Source organism: Chlorocebus sabaeus, chromosome 22 (assembly GCF_047675955.1).
Source record: "Chlorocebus sabaeus isolate Y175 chromosome 22, mChlSab1.0.hap1, whole genome shotgun sequence".
NCBI classification, from domain to species: Eukaryota; Metazoa; Chordata; class Mammalia; order Primates; family Cercopithecidae; genus Chlorocebus; species Chlorocebus sabaeus.
The window spans coordinates 49,181,178-49,204,335 of NC_132925.1; the positions used below are offsets into that span (position 1 = coordinate 49,181,178).

The 23,158-nt window shown below is 38.9% G+C and overlaps 1 protein-coding gene across 16 annotated transcripts in view; it reads right to left on the reverse strand.

Moving 5' to 3' along the window:
• The window catches only part of TMCC1 (transmembrane and coiled-coil domain family 1), a 250,187-nt gene that overhangs the window by 73,099 nt on the left and 153,930 nt on the right, over nt 1-23,158 (reverse strand). The window contains exon 1 of one of the 16 annotated variants that reach the window (XM_038003499.2): nt 20,261-20,330. The exons of 14 other annotated variants lie outside the window; for them this stretch is intronic. In XM_038003499.2, the coding sequence (XP_037859427.1) occupies nt 20,261-20,275 (15 nt within the window). In that variant the 5' untranslated portion in view covers nt 20,276-20,330. Of the gene's footprint in view, nt 1-4,321; nt 4,567-20,260; nt 20,331-23,158 lie in introns of those variants that run through there. One more of the 16 variants, XM_007985372.3, reaches the window with a different exon arrangement.

The window sequence follows — 23,158 nt, forward strand, 5'->3', positions numbered from 1 at the left end:
TCCACGTAGACAGAGTCAGAACTGAATTGAATTAAAGGATACCCCGCTGGTGTCTGCTGCAGAATTGCTTGCTGGTGGGAAGAAATCCCCATAGACCTGGCATCAGAAGTGTGTTGTTGAGAGGACAGTGGGAGAAACTGAGTATGTTTTATCCACTCAATTTCCTTTACACTCAAATGGCCTTCAAAGGCATTTCTGATTTGGCCTTCTTTATGGTAGATTAATAGCCACATTCATCCAATCTCGTATACCCTTCCCTTTATAATCTGGCTTTCCCACTCCTATCAAGAGGTGGCTTCTGGTCAGGCACAGTGTCTCATGCCTGTAATCTCAACATTTTGGGAGGCCAAGGCAGGAGGATCACTTGAGCCCAGGAGTTTGAGACCAAGCCTCAGCAACGTGGTGAGACTCCGTCTCTACAAAAATAAAAATAAAAAATAATAATAATAAATAAATGAGCAGAGCGTGGTGGTACATTTTTGTGGTCCCAGCTACTCAGGAGGCTGAGCCAGGAGGATGGCTTGAGCCCAGGAGATCCAGGCTGCAGTGACCTGTGTTTGTGCCACTGCACTCTAGCCTGGACAAGAGTATGAACCTGTCTTAAAAAAGAAAGAAAGAAAGAAAGAAAAAAGTGGTGGAATGTATTTCTCCATCCAGTGAAATTGGGTTTGGTCATGGTCTTGCTTTGGCCAAGTGAAATGTTAGCAAATGTGACACAAGCAGAGGCTTAAAAAGTATTTGTGCATTGGAGTTTGTCCTTTCTTGTTGCACTGAGATTTCCAGCACACTTTACATCTCAGTTATTGACAACCTCACCCTTGTAATAGCTATTCGGTCTAAAATCCTTGTAGCTTGTCTACATGGATGAGTGTTAAAAAGAAAAAATAAAACCTTGAGAGGCCCAGCCAACAGCCAGTACCTACTACCAGACACATGAGGAAGGGAGGCCATCTTAGACCATCCAGGTCTACCCGAGCCCCCAACAACTATAATGACAAGCCTACGAACCAAATAGTGGAGCCCAGCTCAAATGGCTGATTCAAAATTGTGAGCAAATAAAGGTTATATTAAGCTACTATTTTTATTATTTTTTAAAAGATAGTCTCACTCTGTCACCCAGGCTGCAGTGCAGTAGCCTGATCATAGCTCACTGCAGTCTCAAACTCTTGGGCTCAAGCAATTCTCTCACCTCAACCTCCTGAGCAGCTGGGACTATAGGCACACACCATCGTGACTGGCTAATTTTTTTTTTTTTTTTTTAAAAAGACAGGCTCTCACTATGTTGCTCACGCTGGTCTTGAACTCCTGACCTCAAGTGATCTTCTTGCCTCAGCCTCCTGAGTACCTGGGATTACAGGTGCAAGCCACTGTGCCTGGCTAAGCCACTAAGTTTTAAGGTGGTTTGTTACACAGCAATAGATAACTGATACACTGTATTAAATCTTTCACACTCCCAATTCCTGCCACTCTTCCCTGTCTTAATTCTTGCTCTAGTCATACCAACTAACCTCTTTTTAATTCCTTGTAAACACTGTGAAAACTCCTGCAGTTATTCTGGCTGTACCCCCTGCCTGGAATGCTCATTCCTCAGCTGAATGGCTAACCTGCTCTCCTCTTTCAAGCCTTCCTTCAAATGTCTTGTTTTAAATGAAGCTTATGCTTACTGTTCTATTAAAAATGGCAGTCTACCCTCAATGTCCAGTACTTTCAATCCCTCTTACCCTGCTTTATTGTATTTATTTATTTAGAGAAAGGATCTGGCTCTGTCACCCAGGCTGGAGCACAGTGGTAATTTGGCTCACTACAACCTCCACCGCCCTACCCCACCCTGGGATTCAAGTGATCCTCCCACTTCAGCCTTCTAAGTAGCTGGGACCACAGAGTCAGCTACATTTTTTCTTCTGAAATCCTGCCTTCAAAACGTTCATTCTGTAATTTGGAATGAACTCTTCACAAAGTATGTGCAGGCCGGACGTGGTGGCTCACGCCTGTAATCCCAGCACTTTGGGAGGCGGACGTGGGCGGATCATGAGGCCAGGAGATTGGGACCATACTGGCTAACACTGTGAAACCTTGTCTCTACTAAAAATACACACACACACACACACACACACACACACACACACAGAGCCAGGCACGGTGGCGGGTGCCTGCAGTTCCAGCTACTAAGGAGGCTGAGGCAGAAGAATGGTGTGAACCCAGGAGGTGGAGCTTGCAGTGAGCCGAGATTGCGCCACTGCACTCCAGCCTGGGCGACAGAGGGAGACTTTGTCTCAAAAAAAAAAAAAACACCCCACAAAGCGTGTGCAATCTCAGGCAAGGAGGTCATGTACGAACCCCTATCTATAGCAATTTCATATATCTAAATGGTTACTTTAAAAATTTTAGATACTAGGAGCAAGTACCTCATTTGTGAACACTTAAATCATTGTTTCAATGAGAATATTTTAGTTTACCAATCAATAAATAGTTCGGGTAAGAGAGAGACACAGGTAGGGAAGCAGGCAAATAGTTAAATCCAGGGGTCCCCAAATGCTGGGTCGCAGATCAGTACAGGTCAGTGGCCTGTTAGGAATCAGGCCACACAGAAGGAGGTAAGCAGCAAGCAAGTGAGTATTACCACCTGAGCTCCACCTCCTGTCAGATCAGTGGTGGCATCAGATTCTCATACGAGTACAAACCCTATTATGAACTGTGCTTGCGAGGGATCTAGGTTGCATGCTTCTTATGGGAATCTAACTAATGCCTGATGACCTGAGGTGAACAGTTTCATCCCCAAACCATCCCACTCCAACCTTCCCCACAGACACCCCGACCCCATCTGTGGAAAAACTCTTCCACAAAACCAGTCCCTGGTGCCAAAAAGGTTGGGGACTGCTGGTTTAATCTACACTCACTCACTCAGGTACTAACTATATTGTTTTTATCACACTCTCTCTCCTCTTAAAAGTTAATGCAATCACCAAATAAAATCAATTAAAAATATTTAAATTATGTTTTATGCCCTCCCCCACCTGACTATCAATAACGGAAAAAAAAGGAGTTAACTTCTCTTTTACTGTTAGTCTCCACCCACTATTCCTTTAGGGCTCTTCTATGAATGCTTTCCTTCTGATCACCCCATTCACCCTGGGATAGCATTCTTCATAAAATAGATAAGTAAACTGAACTTTTATAACCTCAGAACAAACAGAGATGTGTCAGGGGTTTTGAATCCAAGATATATAACAAACAACAGAAAAAGGTACAGACCGGAGGCACAAATCTGTTTAAAAAGTTGGCATTTAAATTATCAACCATAAGGCATAAGAGGGTAATTCAATATTAAACTTCAGAGTGAAAAATCTGTTTGGATCTTAAATCCAACTGCTCAATAGCAAACAATATGAACATACATTAACTTCAGAATCAGGCAAAACTATAAAGAATCTGCTTTGCTTTGCTATTTATCTCTTAGAAAATATGTATCATTTATAAGATAAACTAAAAAATGGTAAAATCAAACTATAGGCTAAGTTTGTACTAAAGACTATGGATGAAATGTGAAAATGGTGGTTATGTTGAATAAAGCTGGATCATCCTCCAATCCAGTTTTATCTCAGAGATTTGTTCTGCTGATCTGGAGACACAAGTTTCACACTGAGATATGTGTATATTGCTTAACAATTCAGAAATTTTCCAAGTCTTTGGGAAAAATACTTTGAAAATAAGTAGCTGGGCACTAAGAAATCTTTTTCTTTTTCTTTTGGTCACACAGATCCATCAAGATTTTTTTTTTAATGTAAGAAGTATTCCAGGTGGCTCTAAATCAAATTCCCATTTGTTATGCATGCCGGGCATTTTCAAATTTAACCCATGTTTTCCCCAAGCAGTCCAAGGCAAATGAAACTCATTCATTGAAGGAAACACTGATTTTCCAGTAACTATATCGCTTGAGAAACTGAGGATGACATTTACTCTGCACTGAAGCAGCCCATTACACACAAGAGACGGGACACTCCAGGATGATCTGAGCATGCCCATACAGCTACAGAGCACCCTCTGCATTCTGTCCAAATAGCTTTGGGTAAAATGAACAACTAGGAAACACATATCATGCTTCTCCATTATTACAACCTTACACAAGTCAGTTCTAAAATAGCAAATGCCCCTGGTTGAGATCTACTGCTGAAAAACGCTAAGTTTCAGCAGCTCAGGCTATTTCCTGTCTGTCTATTCAACCAGCCCCCACTCAAAGCTGTAGGACTAACTATAGGATTTAGGAAGATTTTTTTTTTTTTTTTTTAAAAAAAAGACAGATACACACACATATACAACATACGGTTTCCGAGGAGAGTGAGGGCTCCATGCTTGTGAGAGAGGAGGAGGAGGAATATGCCGAATAACCCGCAGTTTCTCCCAGATTTGAACATGCTGTACTGTGGCATGAGGTCAGCAGTGACTGACTCCAGCCCTGTGAGGCTGAATTCTACCCTGACAAAGCAGTATCACTGTAATATGAAGCAAGAGGATTCAGAGCATGTTGGCAGCTGTACAGAATGCCTGTTCTAGAAAGTAATGGCAATTCCAAAACAAGAGATCTATGCTGTCACATGAGATAATCTTCAGCCCAGTTAAGCAATAAGCACCCAAAATACTTTGAATCCCAAACACAGGCAGCTCAAAAGTTTAATGGTAGAAAAGAACTTTTCTCCTTGAACCTATTTTGTATCTGGAAGAAATAAACAGGAAGGAGAAAACTGGAAGAATCATTGGTTAATTTGATCTGTATCATAAACAACATACTGATTCTGATCTGATCTGTTCCTGGACACTGCGACCTAGCTGAAGAACTCCAAACCACCTCTGTGACTTTACTATGGAACAGGGAGACTATTCTGGAAGTACTTTTTTGATAATGGATATATGCCAGAACTGAAGGTGTGAATAACCTCATTTTTCACATGTGCCCAAAAGGCAAACATACATCATCATTTCTTTTTAGTTCAAGAATGTGTGCCTTTAGAAATTCTTCCTCCAAAGAAGAGGGGCATTAAAAAAGGAGCCAGAACATGACTTTTCTAACAAGAGAAAACAAGGCAATGCAGATATTCCTTTACATTTTACGGTGTCCCTTATATTACGAAAGTTCTATTCTAGACCAAAAGTGACCCAATAGCTTTATAACAAGTAAAACTTAGCCAGGAAACACAAGACAATGGAGATAAAACAAAACTGTACTACAGCACTAATGGGAAGGTAAATCTATAAGAAGTTCTTCAATAGTTCAGTGGGACAAGGAGGGATAAGGAATAAAGAAATAAAAACTTATTTCTTCAAGATGCACTAGCTTTGTTTTTATAAATATTAACTTACTAATAATGGATTTTGAAAGGAGATAATATAACTTATTTATAGATTTCCAAATTTCCGATAAAGTTTTTGAGGATCTACGTTTGTACCCAAAAACCTAAAGATAATGATACAATTTCGTTTTTTTTTCTTTTTGAGCCAGGGTCTTGCTCTGCCGTCTAGGCTGGAGTACAATGGCATGATCTCAGCTCACCGCAACCTCCGCCTCCTGGGCTCAGGTGATTTTCCTGCCTCAGCCTCCCAGGTAGCTGGAATTACAGGTGTGTGCCACCATACCCACTAATTTTGTATTTTTAGTAGAGATAGGGTTTCACCATGTTGGCCAGGCTAGTCTCAAACTCCTGACAAGTGATCCTCCTTCCTTGGCCTCCCAGAGTGTTGGGATTACAGACGTGAGCCACTGTGCCCAGCCAAATTGTACAATTTCTAATACAATTTTTTCATTCTTCATGAATTTTACTTCAATAAAAACAAAACACAGCATCTTATTTTTTTAAGTAAATAGAAAAAAGAAATAGAAAAAAGTCATTATAGAAATAGAAAAAAGAAAATAGAAAAAAAATCATTACTGGATTGTTTCAAAGCAGGTAATTTGGAAAGACTGGATAGGCAAGTTTCCTATATTAATAAACTTTTTTTTAGGTCATTTTATAAGAACCTCTGAAAGAGTAATCTACTTTGAACATTAATTTTTTTTTTGTTTTACTTACACTATCAAAGGAAATTTTGATTCCTTAGTTTTAGGATGCACAAGAAACAGTGCCCAGAATGGTGGTTATTACCAATTGAGAAGAAACAACTGGCACTAAATTTTTTAGTACTGAGCTTCTTTGTTAGCAACATCTTAACACAAGGCCAAGAGAAAAGTCTGGGAAAGCAGTAAACAGTCCTTTGGAGTATGGGTTTTAGTCTGCTGTCAAAGGTAGGAGATACAACTAATGTTCTGATTTCATTCTATGAACCAGGATAGGAACAGAAGGGAGCATCTGATAAATTATATAAATCTATATAGGTACAGACAGGTACCTGTATCTACCTGTACGTACAGGTACAGATTTTAGGCCAAAATAGAATAGGCATTAATATGGAACAAAAAGAGTCAGTCTGTAGAGGAGAGGTAGGACTAACAATGGAGTGAAACTTTTGCAGCTCTAAATTACTCTCCTCAATGTCTGAGAAAAATTTTCTAAGTAGAAGGGCTTCATATTAATGTATTCAATAATTCTTACTATACCAGGCACACTATATGGGGCATTTAGGGATACAAAAATGAATAAGATGAACAGGTTCTTGCCCTCTATTGACTTTTGAGATCATCTGCGTTCTCTAGGCTACTATTTCTCGACATTAAAACAAAAAAAACAAAACTTTACGTCTTCTACAATACTGTCTCACTCTACAGTCTAGCTATGCATTCCGGCCACGCTGGAATATTTTATTGTGCTTTACTGTCTGTAGTTTATAGTTTTAAAACAAGAATTATATGGGCTCTACTTTTTAAAAAGTATACCTCTCCATTAGAGATTCTAATACCTCAAGTCTCCCAGGGATGTGAAGGCTGGGCGTGATGGCTCACACCTGTAATCCCAGCACTTTAGGAGGGCGAGGTGGGCGGATCACCTGAGGTCAAGAGTTTGAGACCAGCCTGGCCAACATGGTAAAACCCTGTCTCTATTAAAAATACAAAAAGTAGCCGGGTGAGATGGCACGCACCTGCAATCTCAGCTATTTGGGAGGCTGAGGCAGGAGAATTGCTTGAACTCAGGCAGTAGAGGTTGCGGTGAGCTGAGAGATGGTGCCACTGCACTTCAGCCTGGGTGACAGAGCGAGACTCTGTCTCAAAGAAAAAAAAAAGACTGTTCAAACCAAGCCTCTTACTTTGTAGTACAAACCCCTAGTCTTTGAAAGGAGAAGTGAATGATGCAGTTGTGGCCCTATCAGATCTAGAATCCATGTATACTGATTCTCCATTTCTGTTCTTTCTACTAAATAAAGGTGTACCCTCCTACAATCTGGTTCCTACTTCACACACTGTCATACCAATCTGGTTTTTATATTGCCATTGTGTAAAAACAATGGAACAAACAAATGAACAAAAACCAAAAACTCTTCAATTACTGCAATGTACTCACTTTGCAGAGATGTTTCTAGTTTGGTATTCCTGCCTTATAGCTTCACTATATAAATCATTTTTGGAGGCTTTTTTTGGGCAAATTATTTCTTTGGAATGCTGTTTGACTGCATGATCAATGAAGGTTTCTTTCTAGCCCCAGAATTAATTCTGAGATTGTCTATAGTGCTGTGTGAGGTTTTTTGGAACCTTTTCTCTGTACTGAGGATCAATAAATGGTAGAAAGAATTCTGTAACTGATTAGGTACACAAAGAATGAAGTTGGTGGGTTTCATTTTATAAATATGAAAGTCTGTAATCATCAAAGCTTATAGAAAAATAATACATTTTCAACACATTTAAAATAATCACATTTTACATCTTTATAAATAACAGGCAATCTTCAATTATTGCTTCTTAGATAATGGAGTCTCTTAATGTTTCTTGCTAAAGGAATACAGATAGTCCTGAAGATCTGAAGGAAAGCTGAGAAAGCTCTTACAACAAAATAAAACAAAAGCCCTCACAACTGACAGTAATTTGGAGGTCCCTAATGAGCCAACCCTCCTGGTACTGATGACCCACATAGTCTTCTTCCCATACTGACTTTGGGCTTGATGACTAGCTGTGACTAGTGATAGCAAATGGCATACTATCACCAACTATGCAAAGAGAGACTTGGTAAGTACTTGAAAATTGGAGATTACTCTTTTTGAACACTCCTTGGAACTCAGCTGCCATGCTACAAAAAAGCCCTACTAGTGTAATCAAGGTCCCTGGCCAAAAGCCACGGCTGAACTCAGAGTCAGCAGCTAACATAAACAGCTAGCATGTGAGTGAGGCTATTTGGACTTTCTGATCATCCCAATACCTCAGCAAACTTAATAAACTTTGCTTTGACCTAAAGCAGAAGGGCTCTGTATTAATTTATTCAATAATTCTTATTATGTGCCAGGCACACTATATGGGACATTTAGGGATATAAAAAATGAGTAAGATGAACAGGTTTAACCTAAAGCAAAGTTTATTAATATAAGGAACTTGATACAAACCAGAAGGGCCTGCTCAACCGACAGAATCAAGACAAACAAATGGTCACTTCAAGCTACTTTTTTGTTGTTGTTGTTCTGAGATGGAGTCTTGCTCTTTCGCCTAGGCTGGAGTGCAATGGCGCGATCTTGACTCACTGCAACCTCCGCCTCCTGGGTTCAAGCGATTCTCGTGCCTCAGTCTCCCAAGTAGCTGGGATTACAGGCGCCGGCCACCACGTCCAGCTAATGTTCATATTTTTAGTAGAGATGGGGTTTCACCATGTTGGCCAGGCTGGTCTTGAACTCCTGACCTTGTGATCTGCCCGTCTTGGCCTCCCAAAGCACTGAGATTACAGACGTGAGCCACTGTGCCCGGCAAGCTACAAAGTTTTTAAAAAATTTCTTAATACCACAAAATTTACTTTTTAGGTATGTGTACAGTTCTATGAATTTTAAAACATTCATAGACTCATGAAACCACCAGCAGTATAATCAGGATACACAGAAGTTCCAAAAGATATCCTTATGTAGTCACACCTAACCCCACCACTAACCCTTAACCCATTCTTTTTTACTACAGTCTATCTTTCTGAGAATGTCACATAAACAGAATCATACAGTATATAACTTTCTGAGACTGATTTATCAACACAATGCCTTGGAGATGCATAAAGAATGATGCATGTATCATAGTTCATTCCTTTTTATTGCTGAGTTCATTGTATGTATATACCACAGTTTATCCATTCACTTACTGAAGGACATTTGGATGGTTTCTATTTTTTAGCAATTGTAAATAGAGATGCTACAAACATCAGTGTAGAGGATTTCATAGAAATGTAAGTTTTCATGTTTCTAGGTTAAACACCTAGATATGGATTTGCTGGGTCACATGCTCAGCATATGTTTAACTTAAAAAAAAAAAATCACCAAACTTTTCCAGAGTAGTTTTGCCATTTTCCTTTTCTACCAGCAATGTATGAGAGTTCCAATTGTTCTCTGCAACCTTGTCAGCATTTGCAACTGTCAGTTTTTTATTTTAGTCATTTTAAGAGTGGTACCTCATCAAGATTTTAAATGCATTTTCTTAATGGCTACTAATGCTAAACATCTTTTAATGCATTTAGTTGTCATTGTATATTCTCTTTTGTAAGGAATCTGTTTAAGACATTTGACCATGTATTAAATAGGGTTTTTTTTAAAAAAAAAACTGTTGAGCTTTGACAATTTTTTATATACAGCTGTTCCTTGACTTTTGTCTCAATAAATCAACCGTGAGATGAAAATATAGGCCAGGTGCAGTAGCTCACATGTATAAACCCAGCACTTTGGAAGGCCAAGATGGGAGGTCACTTGAGACCAGGAGGTTGAGACCAGCCTATTCAACACAGCAAGAATCCCATTGTAAAAAAATAATAAAATGAAAATATTGCAAGTTGAAAGTGTATTTAATATACCTAACTTACTGAACATCATGGCTTAGCCTAACCCACCTCAAATGTGCTCAGAACACTTACATTAGCCCACAGCTGGCAAAATCATCTAACACAAAGCCTATTTCATAAAAAGGAATGAGGCCAGGCACAGTGGCTCATGCCTGTAATCCCAGCACTTTAGGAGGCTGAGATGGGAGGAATACTTGAGCCCAGGAGTTCAAGACCAGCCTGGCCAACGAGTGAGACCTTGTTTCTGCTTAAAAAAAAATTTTTAAATAAATAAAATAAAAAATAGAAAATTTATTGACTATTGTATTGATAGTGAAAAACAGAAAAGTTGTACAGGTACTGAAAATATGGTTTCTGCTAGACATGTATTGCTTTTGCACCACTGTAAAATCAAAACAACTGTTACGTTGAACCATTTTAAGTCATGAACCATCTGTATTCTGAATATAAGTTCTTCGTCAGATATGTGATTTACACATTTTCCTACCAATACGTAGCATGCCCTTTAATTCTCTCAATAGCATCCTTCATAGATTAAAAATGCCCTGTGTTGTTCTAAAAGTTTCACAGTTTATTTTATATATTAATTCATGATTTATTTTGTGTTGATTTTTATATACGGTGTGAGAGTTTCAAGTTTTTGCACACAGATTTCTACTTTTTCCAACATCTCTTTTTGAAAACACTATCCTTTCTCCATTGAATTGCCTTTGTATTTTTGTGAAATATGAACTGGCAATATTTATGTGGGTCTATTTCTGAACTTTCTATTCTATTCCATTAATCTACATATCTATCTTTTTACCAATATGGCCTCATCTTGATTACTGTAGCTTTATGGTAAGTCTGAAAGCTGGGTAGAATAATTCACATAACTTTATTTTTCTTTTCCAGTATTGGTTGACTCTTCTAGTTCTTTTGCCTTTCCATATACATTTAAGAATAAGTTTGTCTGTCTCTACAAAAAGGTCTTCCTGAGATTTCTGATGGGAATTGTGTTAAAAGGACAAAAGGGAATGCCTACAAAGAACTGTGTGTACATAAATCAACAGTTTAGATGAAGCAGACCAAATTCTCAAATAACAAACTACCAGAATCACCTAAGACGACATAGGTAACCTGAATGGTTATATAACTGTTTTCAAAATGAAATTTTGTAATTAAACAGATTCTGAAAAAGAAATCTCCCTGTGGTTTCACTAAATTCTACCAAACAATCATTATAAATATATCAATTCTATACAATCTGTACGAGAAAGCAGAAGGAGGAGGAACTCATTTTATGAAGCCAGCATTATCCAGGTAGTAAACCTGGAGAAGATCTGTAAAACAAAACAAGGCAGCAGACCAACAGCCCTCATACTAGCAAATCAAACCTAGCAATAATATACTGTATCCAAGCATGGTTTGTATCAGGAATGCAACGCTGGTTCAATATTTGAAAACCAAGCAAGGTAAGCAACACTAGCCCAGAGAAGCAAAACCATAATGATATCAATTTATACAGGAAAAGCATCTGAGAAAAGTCAACAGCCACTCATTATTAAACTCCTAGCCAATTAGGCTGGACGTGGTGGCTGACACCTGTAATCCCAGCACTTTGGGAGGCCAAGGTGGGCAGCTCACATGAGGCCAGGAGTTTGAGATCAGCCTGGCCCAACATGGTGAAATCCTGTCTCTACTAAAAATACAAAAATTAGCCAGACATGGTCATGCATGCCTGCAATCCTAGCTACTTGGGAGACTGAGGCACAATAATTAGTTGAGCCCAGGAAGCAGAGGTTGCTGTGAACCGAGATTGTGCCATTGCACTCCAGTCTGGGTGACAGAGTGAGACTCTGTCTCTAAATAAATAAATAAGAACTCTTAGCAAATTAGGAATTTAGGGGACCTTTTTTTTTTTTTTTTTTTTAAACAGGCGTGAGCCACCGTGCCTGGCCCAAAATTTTTTTAAACAGCAGCTAATTTCATACTTACTGGCTCAAGCCACCCTCCCACCTCAGCCTCCCAAGTAGCTGAGATTACAGGCGTGAGTCACCAAGCCTGGCTAGTTTTGTGTGTGCGTTTTTTTTTTTTTTTTTGGTAGAGACAGGGTTTTACCATGCTGCCCAGGCTGGTCTTGAACACTTGAGCTTAAACGATTCACCTGCCTCAGCCTCCCAAAGGCCTGGGATTACAGGTGTGAGTCACTGTGCCCGGCTTCCCATATGCTTTAAATATTCTCCAGATTTATAATACCCAATGCAATGCCTATACATCACTTCATTCACATGGATTCAATATAGTATTTCATGTGTGGCAAATTCAAATTTTGCTTTTTGAAACTTTTTGAAATTTATTTTCTAAATTTGTTTTCTAAATATTTTGTGTAGACTGGCATAGTAACTTGCAACCTTGCTAACCTCACTTAGTACTAGGAGTATTCTGTGAATTCCTTGGTTTTCTATATATACAGTGATGTAGCCAGTGAACAGGAATTGTTTTACTTCTTTCTTTCCAATTTGTATGTATTTCATTTCCTTTTCTGGATTTATTTTACTGGCGAGAACTTCAATACAAATAGGAATTGCCAGAGAGGACACCCCTGCATTGTTCCCCAGCCAGAACTCCAACGGCAGTTAAGTTTTCAAAGTCTTTGCAGTGCTTTTTGGATCTGTCCCACAGATGCACCACCCACCCTGTTGCCAGTCTGGGACTTGGCAATGGTCTGATCCCTACTTCATTTCTCAAAGTCTAGGAATGCTGTTTGGGGTCAGACTTCTGCATGCAGAGTGCATGAATAAGCTCAAAAATTCATAATAAAATTTAAAGAGTTTATTTTCAAATATCTTATAATCTCTCAGTACTTTCTAGGTCAATGGGATTCCCCTTTCTCATTACCTAGTCAGAAAGCTGGTGTGTTATTTACTTTATTTACTCTGCTTAGCCATACAATTTCCATAATAGTGCCTTTGTTTGGAGGCAAGCAGATGAAGGAGGGAGAAAAAAGGCAACTGAAACTAATTCCACCCTCTTGGGACCACAGCTCCACTGATCTGAGAATGGTTCCCTACAATCAGAGTTTTAAGCTCTTGTTAGACCCCAATCTGCTGTCACTGCAGGACTGCTTGAGGTTCATGGTACAAGAGAACAGAGGAAAGAAGAAGGAAAAAAGGAAAAGTTTCTGTACTTTCTATTAGTATTACAATATCGCCTTCCCATTCTTTGAACCAGAACTGAAGCCTTCTCCTACAGTTCTCTTATCCACATTAATATCCACTTAGGGGTTTTAGGCTGTGTTGAGTTGAAACCTGGGGATATGAGAGAGAGGAGAACAATAAATTAAACCCTGGTTCAAGAGTACTTCAAAATCTGCTCCTTCTTAATGCAACTTTTAAGATATGACTTTTGGAGTCCTCAAATAGTTGTTCTAGGCCAGGTGTTTTAGCTGAGTTCAGTAGAAAAGACAGGTGAAATGTGTTTGTTCCATCTTACCCATAACAGGCATCTTAAACCACTAAGTTCTGAGGTGAATTGTTACACAGAAATAGATAACTGGAGTACAATCCAACTCAAGAAGCAATCATTTAAGCGTGGTGCACAAGAAATAACACAGACTTTATACATCTTCTCTAGAAAAGTCACCAGATAATTATAAAACAGATGCTATCAGTTCAATGGCAGACTATTCTCTGCTTTCTTACCTTGGCTTCTAAGAAACAGATTCAATAGTTTCATTATTGGAGTAATCAAAGTGATAGCAATAAAAACTATGGAAGCCTCTTAGTAGATGTGAGTTTATTCTGCTGTCAGGTATAATTTATCAGTAAGGGTTTGGACATTTCATTCTTTCATGCCTCGACTGGTATCAGTCAGAAGAACTAAGAGAATCACTTGAGGTAAAGGGAACAATGAGGAAAAATTTGGAAAGTGGAAATGCCCTAAGGGAAAAAATTTTCCCCAAAGTTATTCTTGTATAGAATTCCTAAAACAAGATTTTTATTTTGTGCTCTTGAAAACAGAGTATTTCCAGCAACCAGCGTTTCATTCAGAATAGCCTACCAACCTGTTTGTATAATTAGGCACTAATATTTCCTGAATTAAAATATCTAGGATGTCAATCAGCTCCACTGGCTATCATAAGCTTTGCCCAACATAAACAAATCACTACATAGAAAGAAACTGTGTAGATAGCACCATTTCACATCCACAAACAGGCAAAAATTTTAAGTATTTGTGAAGATGCAGGTCAATGGGAACTTTCACACACTACTGATAGGAATAAGTTAGCATAATCACTCTGGATAGCAATTTAGCAATATCTAGTTAAACAGAAGATAAACACACTGTACAACCCAGTAAATCCATTCCTAGGAAGTACTAGATAAATTAGTATCTACTAGAGAAACTCATATATTTGCATAAGAAGATATGTTCAAGAGTATTCACTGTAGCACTGTTTATGAAACAATGAAATACCAAAAACTATATGTCCATTAACAGGAGAATCAACCTACAAACTGTAGTATGTTCATTAAAAAAGAATACTATATGACAAGCAGATCAGAACTATATATATCAATGTAAATAATTTCAAAAGCATGATGTCAAGTGAAAACAGTAAAGAAAATTTGTATATATAGACTTGCATAAAATGTAAAAGAGAATCATTTACATAAAATTTAAAATCATGTAAAACAAAACTCTTTTTTATGGACAGATGTATATGCAATACAAGTACATAGACATATTTGTTCTTTGAGAGGCTGAGGTGGGCAGACTGCTTAAGCTCAGGAGTTTGAGATCAGCCTGGGCAACATGGAGAAACCCTGTCACTACAAACAATATAAAAATTATCTGGGCTTGGTGCTGGTGCCTGTAGTCCCAGCTACTTGAGAGGCTGAGGTGGGAGGATTGCTTGAGCCCAGAAGGCAGAGGCTGCAGTGAGCTGTGATTGCATCACTGCACTCCAGCCTGGGAGACAGAGGGAGATTCTATCTCAAAAAACACAAAAGAACAATAAAACACACATGTTAATGAAAAACACTAAATTCAGGATAGTATTTGTCTCTGAAGAAGCAGAATGGATTGAGGAATGGTACACAAAAAAATAAAAGTACTAAGTTTGAAAAGCTTGGTAATTGTGCCTAAGTGTTTATGTTATTCTCTTTTTCATTTTTCTTGCATATAGTCACCCATTAATCTCTTTGTTTTTCTGTTCGATTTTATTTTATTTTTATTTATTTATTTATTTTTTGAGACGGAGTCTCGCCCTGTCGCCCAGGCTAGAGTGCAGTGGCATGATCTTGGTTCACTGCAAGTTCCGCCTCCCAGGTTCATGTCATTCTCTTGCCTCAGCCTCCCAAGTAGCTGGGACTACAGGTGCCCGCCACCACACCTGGCTAATTTTTTATATTTTTAGTAGAGACGGGGTTTCACTGTGTTAGCCAGGCTGGTCTCAATCTCCTGACATCGTGATCCGCTTGCCTCGGCCTCCCAAAGTGCTGGGATTACAGGCATGAGCCACTGCGCCTGGCCTCTGTTCGAAATATTTTATAACACAAAAATCAGAAAGAAAAATAACTATGAGAACATATATACATTACATTGTTAACATTCAAATGTTTAATGAAAGAATATTCTAACAATATGTTAACTAAACACATACACACTTCACCAAAAAAGTGTTTAAGCAAGCTAAAAGGGGCCAGGTGTGGTGGCTCACTCCTGTAATCCCAGCACTTTGGGAGCTGACTCAGGAGGATCGCTCGAGGCAAGAGTTTGAGACCAGCCTTGGCACACAGTAAAACCCTGTCTCTACAAAAAAAAGAAAAAAAAAGAAAAAAAACCCCAGGTGTTGTGGCACATACCTGTAGTCCTAGCTACTTGGGAGGCTGAGGCAGGAGGATCTCTTGAGCCCAGGAGTTCAAGGCTGCTATGAACTATGATTGCACCACTGCACTCCAGCCTGGGTGACAGAGTCAAGACTCTCTTAATAAAATAAAAAAATTTAAAAAAAGCAAAGAGAACCAGGGATTATGAATATCTAATACGTTTAAAAAGTTTGCATGTAAAAGAACAAGTGAAAAACAGGTTAGCTTCTGTTATATCCTAAGTAGTGGTCTCACGACTCAAAACAGAAAGGAGAGGAGCAGCCTCTATGAGGTCTCTGCTTTCCCCACTATCATCTGCTACAATACAGTACAGCAGGTTATTTGGCACATCTTGCAGCCTGGCAGTGATTTCACTCAAAGCTGGCAACATGGTAGAAGCCTGTTGACCTTCTGGGGGGACTCCTGGAACATCAGAGAAAGAAAAGTCTACATGGAGTAGAGCCAAAAGACTTCCTCTTATCTGTAGACCTTAAGTAATGTACTTTGGCCACAGTAGAAACGGGAATTTTACTCATTCTATACCCTCTTCTGTCTCTCATATGACTTGTTGGGAAAGAAAGTAGATAATTTGTTTTTTGATCTTATAAATGACCCAAAAATCTGCTGGGTCACCTGGGTTTAGGCTGTGGATCTCATGCAGGGACTATGAGGCAGACGAGCAAGTGATCACCATGTTCACTTGGTACCTACTGGCACAAATGCCAAACTATCAATTCTACTGACTCATCTGCATCTGCAACTGGCAGGACATATCTGTATCCTGTACGGAGCCTGCCAGAATGCTACACTGTAGAGTCATTCAGGATAGTGAAAACTGTGGCAATAATTTTATCACACAATTGTTTAATACTTTAGTTACTTATCCCTTTATGCTAGTTGTACAATGCTAGGCAAAAACAAGTCTAAGCCGTTGAATCATGGTTATGAAACTTCTCCTTTAAAAAAATGAAGGCTGGACTAGTAATGACAATTATTCTTTTCCTTTCTTTTCTTTTTTTTTTTTTTTTTTGAGACGGAGTCTAGCTCTGTTGCCCCGGCTGGAGTGCAGTGGCGCGATTTTGGCTCACTGCCACCTCTGCCTCTCAGGTTCAAGCGATTCTCCTGACTCAGCCTCCTGAGTAGCTGGGATCACAGGCACCCGCCATCACGCCCAGCTAATTTTTGTATTTTTGGTAGAGACAGGGTTTCACTGTGTTGGTCAGGCTGGTCTCGAACTCCTGACCTCACGATCCACCCGGCTCAGCCTCCCAAAGTGCTGGGATTACAAGTGTGAGCCACTGTGCCCGGCCACAATTATTCAAGTATGAGCACCCTTTCTCTAACTTTTAATCATAAAAAATTTCAAATATACTGAAAAAAACAGAAAAGATGTCATAATAAACAGCCATATACTTACCACCTATATTCAACAACTGTTAACCTTTTGCCATATTTGCTTCACCTTCACACATATGCACCCCTAAACCACTTAAAGTAAATTACGTATGATCATCCACACTGCTATGGTCTGCATGTCTCCCCAAAATTCATATGTTGGAACCTAATACCCAATGTGATAGTGTTAAAAGGTGAGGCTTTTGGAAAGTGATTAAGTCATAAGGGCTTCACCCTCATGAATGTGACTGCTGCCTTATAAAAGAGGCTAGAGGGGGGGCCGGGCGTGGTGGTTCACATCTGTAATCCCAGCACTTTGGGAGGTTGAGGAGGGCGAATCACCTGAGGTCAGGAGTTCGAGACCAGCAACCAATCTGGCCAACATAGCAAAACCCCATCTCTATGAAAAAAATACAAAAATTAGCTGGGCGTGGTGGCACACACCTGTAATCGCAGCTACTCGGGAGACTGAAACGGAGAATTGCTTGAACCCAGGAAGCAGAGGTTGCAGTGAGCTGAGATCACGCCACTGCACTCCAGCCTGGGCAACATAGCAAGCCTCCATCTCAAAAAAAAAAAAAGGCTTGAGGGAATTCTCTTGCCCCTTTCACCATGTGATGATGCAGCAAGATAGTGACACCTATCTATGAGAAACAGGCCTTTGCCAGACACCAAATCTGCTGGCACCTTGGACTTTCCAGTTTCCAGAACTGTGAGAAATAAATTTCTGTTGTTTTTAAACTACCCAGTCTAGGGCATTTTGTTATAGTAGCCCTATAAACTAAGACACACACACACACACCAAAATACTTCAGCGCATATCTCCAAAATTTAAAGCCATTCTCCTAAATAACTATAATACCATTCTCACACCTATTAAATTTACCATAATTTCTTGATATCAACTAATATTCAGTGATATTAAAAAGTTGACCACTTAAAATAGTTCCACTGTAACCAAGGATCTAAGTGCACAGGCTAGAAACCATTGGCCTATGAATCATATATCTTAGGGCAGAAATAATATATATAAACTCCAGAACTATACTTCTTTCTTAAAAGAAAGAGAGCTCAGCCTGGCACAGTGACTCACGCCTGTAATCCCAGCACTTTGGGAGGCTGAGGTGGGCAGACCACCTGAGGACAGGAGTTCAAGACTAGCCTGGCCAACACGGCAAAACTCCATCTCTACTAAAAATACAAAAATTAGCCGAGCGTGGTGATGGGCACCTATAACCCCAGCTATTCAGGAGGCTGAATGAGGCAGGAGAATCACTTGAACCCAGGAGGCGGAGGTTGCAGTGAGCCGAGATCGCGCCATTGCATTCCAGCCTGGGCAACAGAGTGAGACTTTGCCAAAAAAAAAAAAAAAGAAAGAAAAAAGAAAGAGAGTTTTCAATTTTCACATTTGGCTCTTCAGTTCTAACACTGTATGTTTCAAAAGGCAAATCTCTGCTCAGGCGTCACGTTAATTAGGAAGCAGTATTCCTGGAATAGATCTTTGCATATTACACAATTCTGTTGCAGTACCAGTTACTAATCAATAATCTACTTTACTTCCAAACAGGAATTTAAAATGACTTGTAAAATTCATTTGTTTTAAAAAAACTTTTAATAAAAATTACTTTCAATAAAAACTACGATTAAAGAATAAAAGTTATAATGGGAGACAGGGAAGCAGACAACTGAACCAGAAACATAAACCAAGGCTAGCTACTGCAAGTGAACACTTTTGAGTTTTCTAGCAACCAAAGCAAAAATGGAGATAGGATGGTCTCATTGTATTTTTTTTTCATTAGCGATTAAAAAAAAAGTGTTTAAGAATAGAATTTATCTCAACTGGAGGAGAAATTTACACGTGAGCTTTTATATAAGAAGAACTAATAATTAAATTTTTTGTTTGTTTGTTTGTTGGTTTGAGATAGGATCTCACTCTGTCATCCAGCCTGGAGTTCAATGGTGAAATCTCAGCTCCCAGCAACCTCCGCCACCTGGGTAAGTGACCCTCCCACCTCAGCCTCCTGACCAGCTGGGACTACAGGTACGCGCCACCACGCCAAGCTAATTTTTGTATTTTTTGTAGACATGGGGTTTCGCCATGTTGCCCAGGCTGGTCTCAAACTCCTGGGCCCAAGAGACACACCTACCCTGGTCTCCCAAACTGCTGGGATTAAAGGCATGAGCCACCATGACCAGCCTAACTAAAATCTTTAAGAATTATTTTTTTTTTACAGATGAAAAGACATCCTTCACAGATGATTCTTTTTTTGAGACAGAATCTCACTCTGTCTCCCAGGCTGGAGTGTAGTGGCACGATCTGGGCTCACTGCAGCCTCCCCCAGATTCAAGAGATTCTTGTGCCTCAGCCTCCTGACTAGCTGGGATTATAGGCATGCACCACCACACCTGGCTAAGTTTTGTATTTTCAGTAGAGATGGAATTCTACCATGTTGGCCAGGCTAGTCTAGAACTCCTGACCTCAAGTGATCCACCCACCTCAGCCTCCCGAAGCGCTGAGATTATGTTAGCCACTGCACCCGGCCCACAGATGACTCTTATAACCATCTATAACAATAACCACAGGCTTATAAAATCATAGTTCAGTGAGTGAGTTTCTACATGAGCTGAAGGAACACAGTTTAAGCCTGTAGCTTTCTGGTAACCTGACTTGATACTGGAAGAGAGACAGTCTAGGCAACAGATAAGGAGCAGGTCCCTTAGCATATTATTACCAAATATTAAGTATCTAATCTCCATTTTTGTCCCAAGTTGGTCAGCACACAATACAAGACTGAACTCACTGGCAAGCAGTCTGGCAATTAGCATATAATCTCCATGTAAAACAGCCTAAATTTTTTTTTTCCCTACTATTAGTTTCCTTTACACCAAACAGGTTCGATGTCCTGTTGCCTAAGTTAATGAAAGAAGGAAATATTGTGAAAACCGGAGGAGTCTAATTTCAGATTCCCTGATCTTAAATACTACATAGGAAAAGGGTAAATTAGATTTAAGATTCTTACTTTTGGTTCCCTCTTTTGCTATTCCTCATCATTAATTAAGTACACAAGCACTTACATGCAAGATTAGCATACAGCATTAGTTTTCTCTCAAATGATGTTTCTCAACTCAGTTGTTTCTTCTGAATCCCAGTCCTGCCATTTTAGAGAAACAGAGCAGTGTAAATGAGAACAGCTCAGGTCTTTGTGATCTCTGAAGACTTCCTAGTCTGCACATGTTTCAGACTGCCCTCTATGGAGCCTGGACCCAATATATACTAGTTACCTTTCCTGTTCCATACTTCCATCTCAGATGTATTCTCCTAGATACCAATCACTATGAACTTCTATGCAGAAATTGCAAGTTTGCTAATCAGAATTAGAGTTCAAAGTTATTTGCTTCCCCTGTGCCAGCTGACATCTCCACACCTCAGCTCTATCCAAGAGAAGCATGTCCACTGCTTGATAACTTAATAGCCCGAGTAAAGCTTAAACGTTGAACTCGTCATTGAAAAGGCAATGGCATAGGATAAATCAAGAAATAAAAATTGTTCTGCTCTTTTCTGTACTTCCTTTCTGTTATGACTCTTAGGCATATATTCCCAAATAATGTTTCCTAACTCATGGGAGTTCTCAACTCAACCACAGGAAGGGTGAGAAGTATGCAAAGAGCTGAGATCAGAGCTATAAAGTACTCAAGAGAAGCTTAGTTCCAAGACATTGGGAAAGTAACCACAGGCCCTTTATTGGTGGGGTGACAAGAGTCTTCAAAGAGTATAAATATGGGAACTAATTCTAAGAAATGATTTTCTCATAGTTCAAAGCAAAGTCTACCTATCTCTACAAGCTGTAATTTATTTTGGCCTCTTGTACTTACCTCAGCTCCCCATTGTGACTTCATTACCTCACTGGTCTTCTGTCTTTCCTTTCACTCCTGAACAAAGATTCTAGCACACACACAGATAACCTATTATTTGACTGGGCTTTACAACATCTAGTTCTGGTACTTATAAGTTAATCAGATAGCATATACCTTTAACCTTATTAACATATGGCACTCTTCCACTTCACCTCTAAGATCACCAATCTCAGGACTCGTTGCCCCTTTGGAATTATACTTTAAGCTTTCATATGTCTAATATGTCTAATAATTTTAGTCTCATTGCTAGTATCCTATTCCCTTTCCATACCTATCCACCAGGATCTATTATCCTTCAAGCAAAAATCATGATGATATAAAGAAATCAGGAAGAACAGGATTAGAATCACTGCTCTGTTGACTATGACAGTATAACTTTCATAATCACTAAAAACTGGTTTCTTCTTCTTCAAAACAAGAATACAGTATCCCTTACATAATTGTTTTGAGTAAAGATGTATGTACTATCAGCTGCTACTAGTAGTACTGCACTGAATAATTTCCAAATTTCAAGTATAATAATCCCTTCTACGTGTATGGCTCTTTAAAAAAGTTTCCAAAGTAATCTGACATTATCTCCATTTTACAAAAGAGAAGATCGAGGCTTGCAAAAATCCTGCATATGTTAGAGCCTCAGTAAAGGCAAACTACCATTCAGAAGGCCATGATTTATTCAAGGTCACATACCTAATATAGATTACAATTAGAACTAAGGACTTCTGACTCTTCACTAACAATCTTTCTACTACTTTGCCACTGAGTTAATTGTCTCTAATTCTGTGCTGCTATATTTATTTTAAGGAAATAAAATCATAAATTACATTTTTTAAGCTCGATTTCTGCTTTAACTGCTTTCTTTTGGCTTTATCTTATAAATGTAGAGCAGTTCTCGTATACTTAAACTTCTCTCCATTTCTCCACACACTTATTATAATCACTGAAGATTCCACAACTTATTTTGACAGAAGAGGTTGAGAAAATCAGTTATGTCTTAACAGACTTCTACCACTACAACTTGATTCTCTAATTCCATATTTTAACTCTGACTTATATACACCACAGGCAAACACCTCTCTGATCCAAATATCTTATCTTAATCTCATATACTTCATATAATTTATCTAGAAGCCAGACTGGAATGCTATCATTTCTGCTATTTACATTTCTCCTTTAAAGACAATGCTGAAGAATCACTTCCTCTGTCAAGATAACTGACAGGGAAAAGATGAATAGTCTTGATCTTTTGGTGGATGAAAGACCTAAACCTAAAACTCTCCTAAGAAAACATGGATGTAAGTCTTTTTACCTTGAATTAGTCAATGAGTCTGCTCGTTTGCTTTTTTCCTGGTCCTTGATTTAGGACAGGCAATGGTTTCTTAGACATGACACCAAAAACATAAACAACAAAAGAAAAAAAATAGATATGATTAAAATTAAAAACTGTTATGCTTCAAAGGACACCATTAACAAAGTAAAAAGATAAAACCACGGAATGAGGAAAGAATCTTGCAAATCATATATCTGATAAGGAATTTGTACACAGAATATATAAAAAATTATAAGCCATTATTAAAAAGACAATCCAATTAAAAAATGGAAAGAGAACCTGAACAGACAGTTCTTCCAAGAAGATTACAAATGGCCAATGAGCAGATAAAAAGATGCTCAGCATCATCATTAACAATCAAGGAAGTGTAAATAAAAATATGATAATACTTCATACCCACTAGGATGGCTATAAAGACAGATAATAATAAGAGTTGGTAAGAATGTGCAGAAACTTGGGACTGTAAACTAGTTCAACCACTGTGGAAAACAGTGTGGCGATTCCTCAAGGATCTAGAACTAGAAATACCATTTGACCCAGCCATCCCATTACTGGGGATATACCCAAAGGATCATAAGTCATGCTGCTATAAAGACACATGCACACGTATGTTTATTGCAGCACTATTCATAATAGCAAAGACTTGGAATCAACCCAAATGTCCATCAGTGACAGACTGGATTAAGAAAATGTGGCACATATACAACATGGAATACTATGCAGCCATAAAA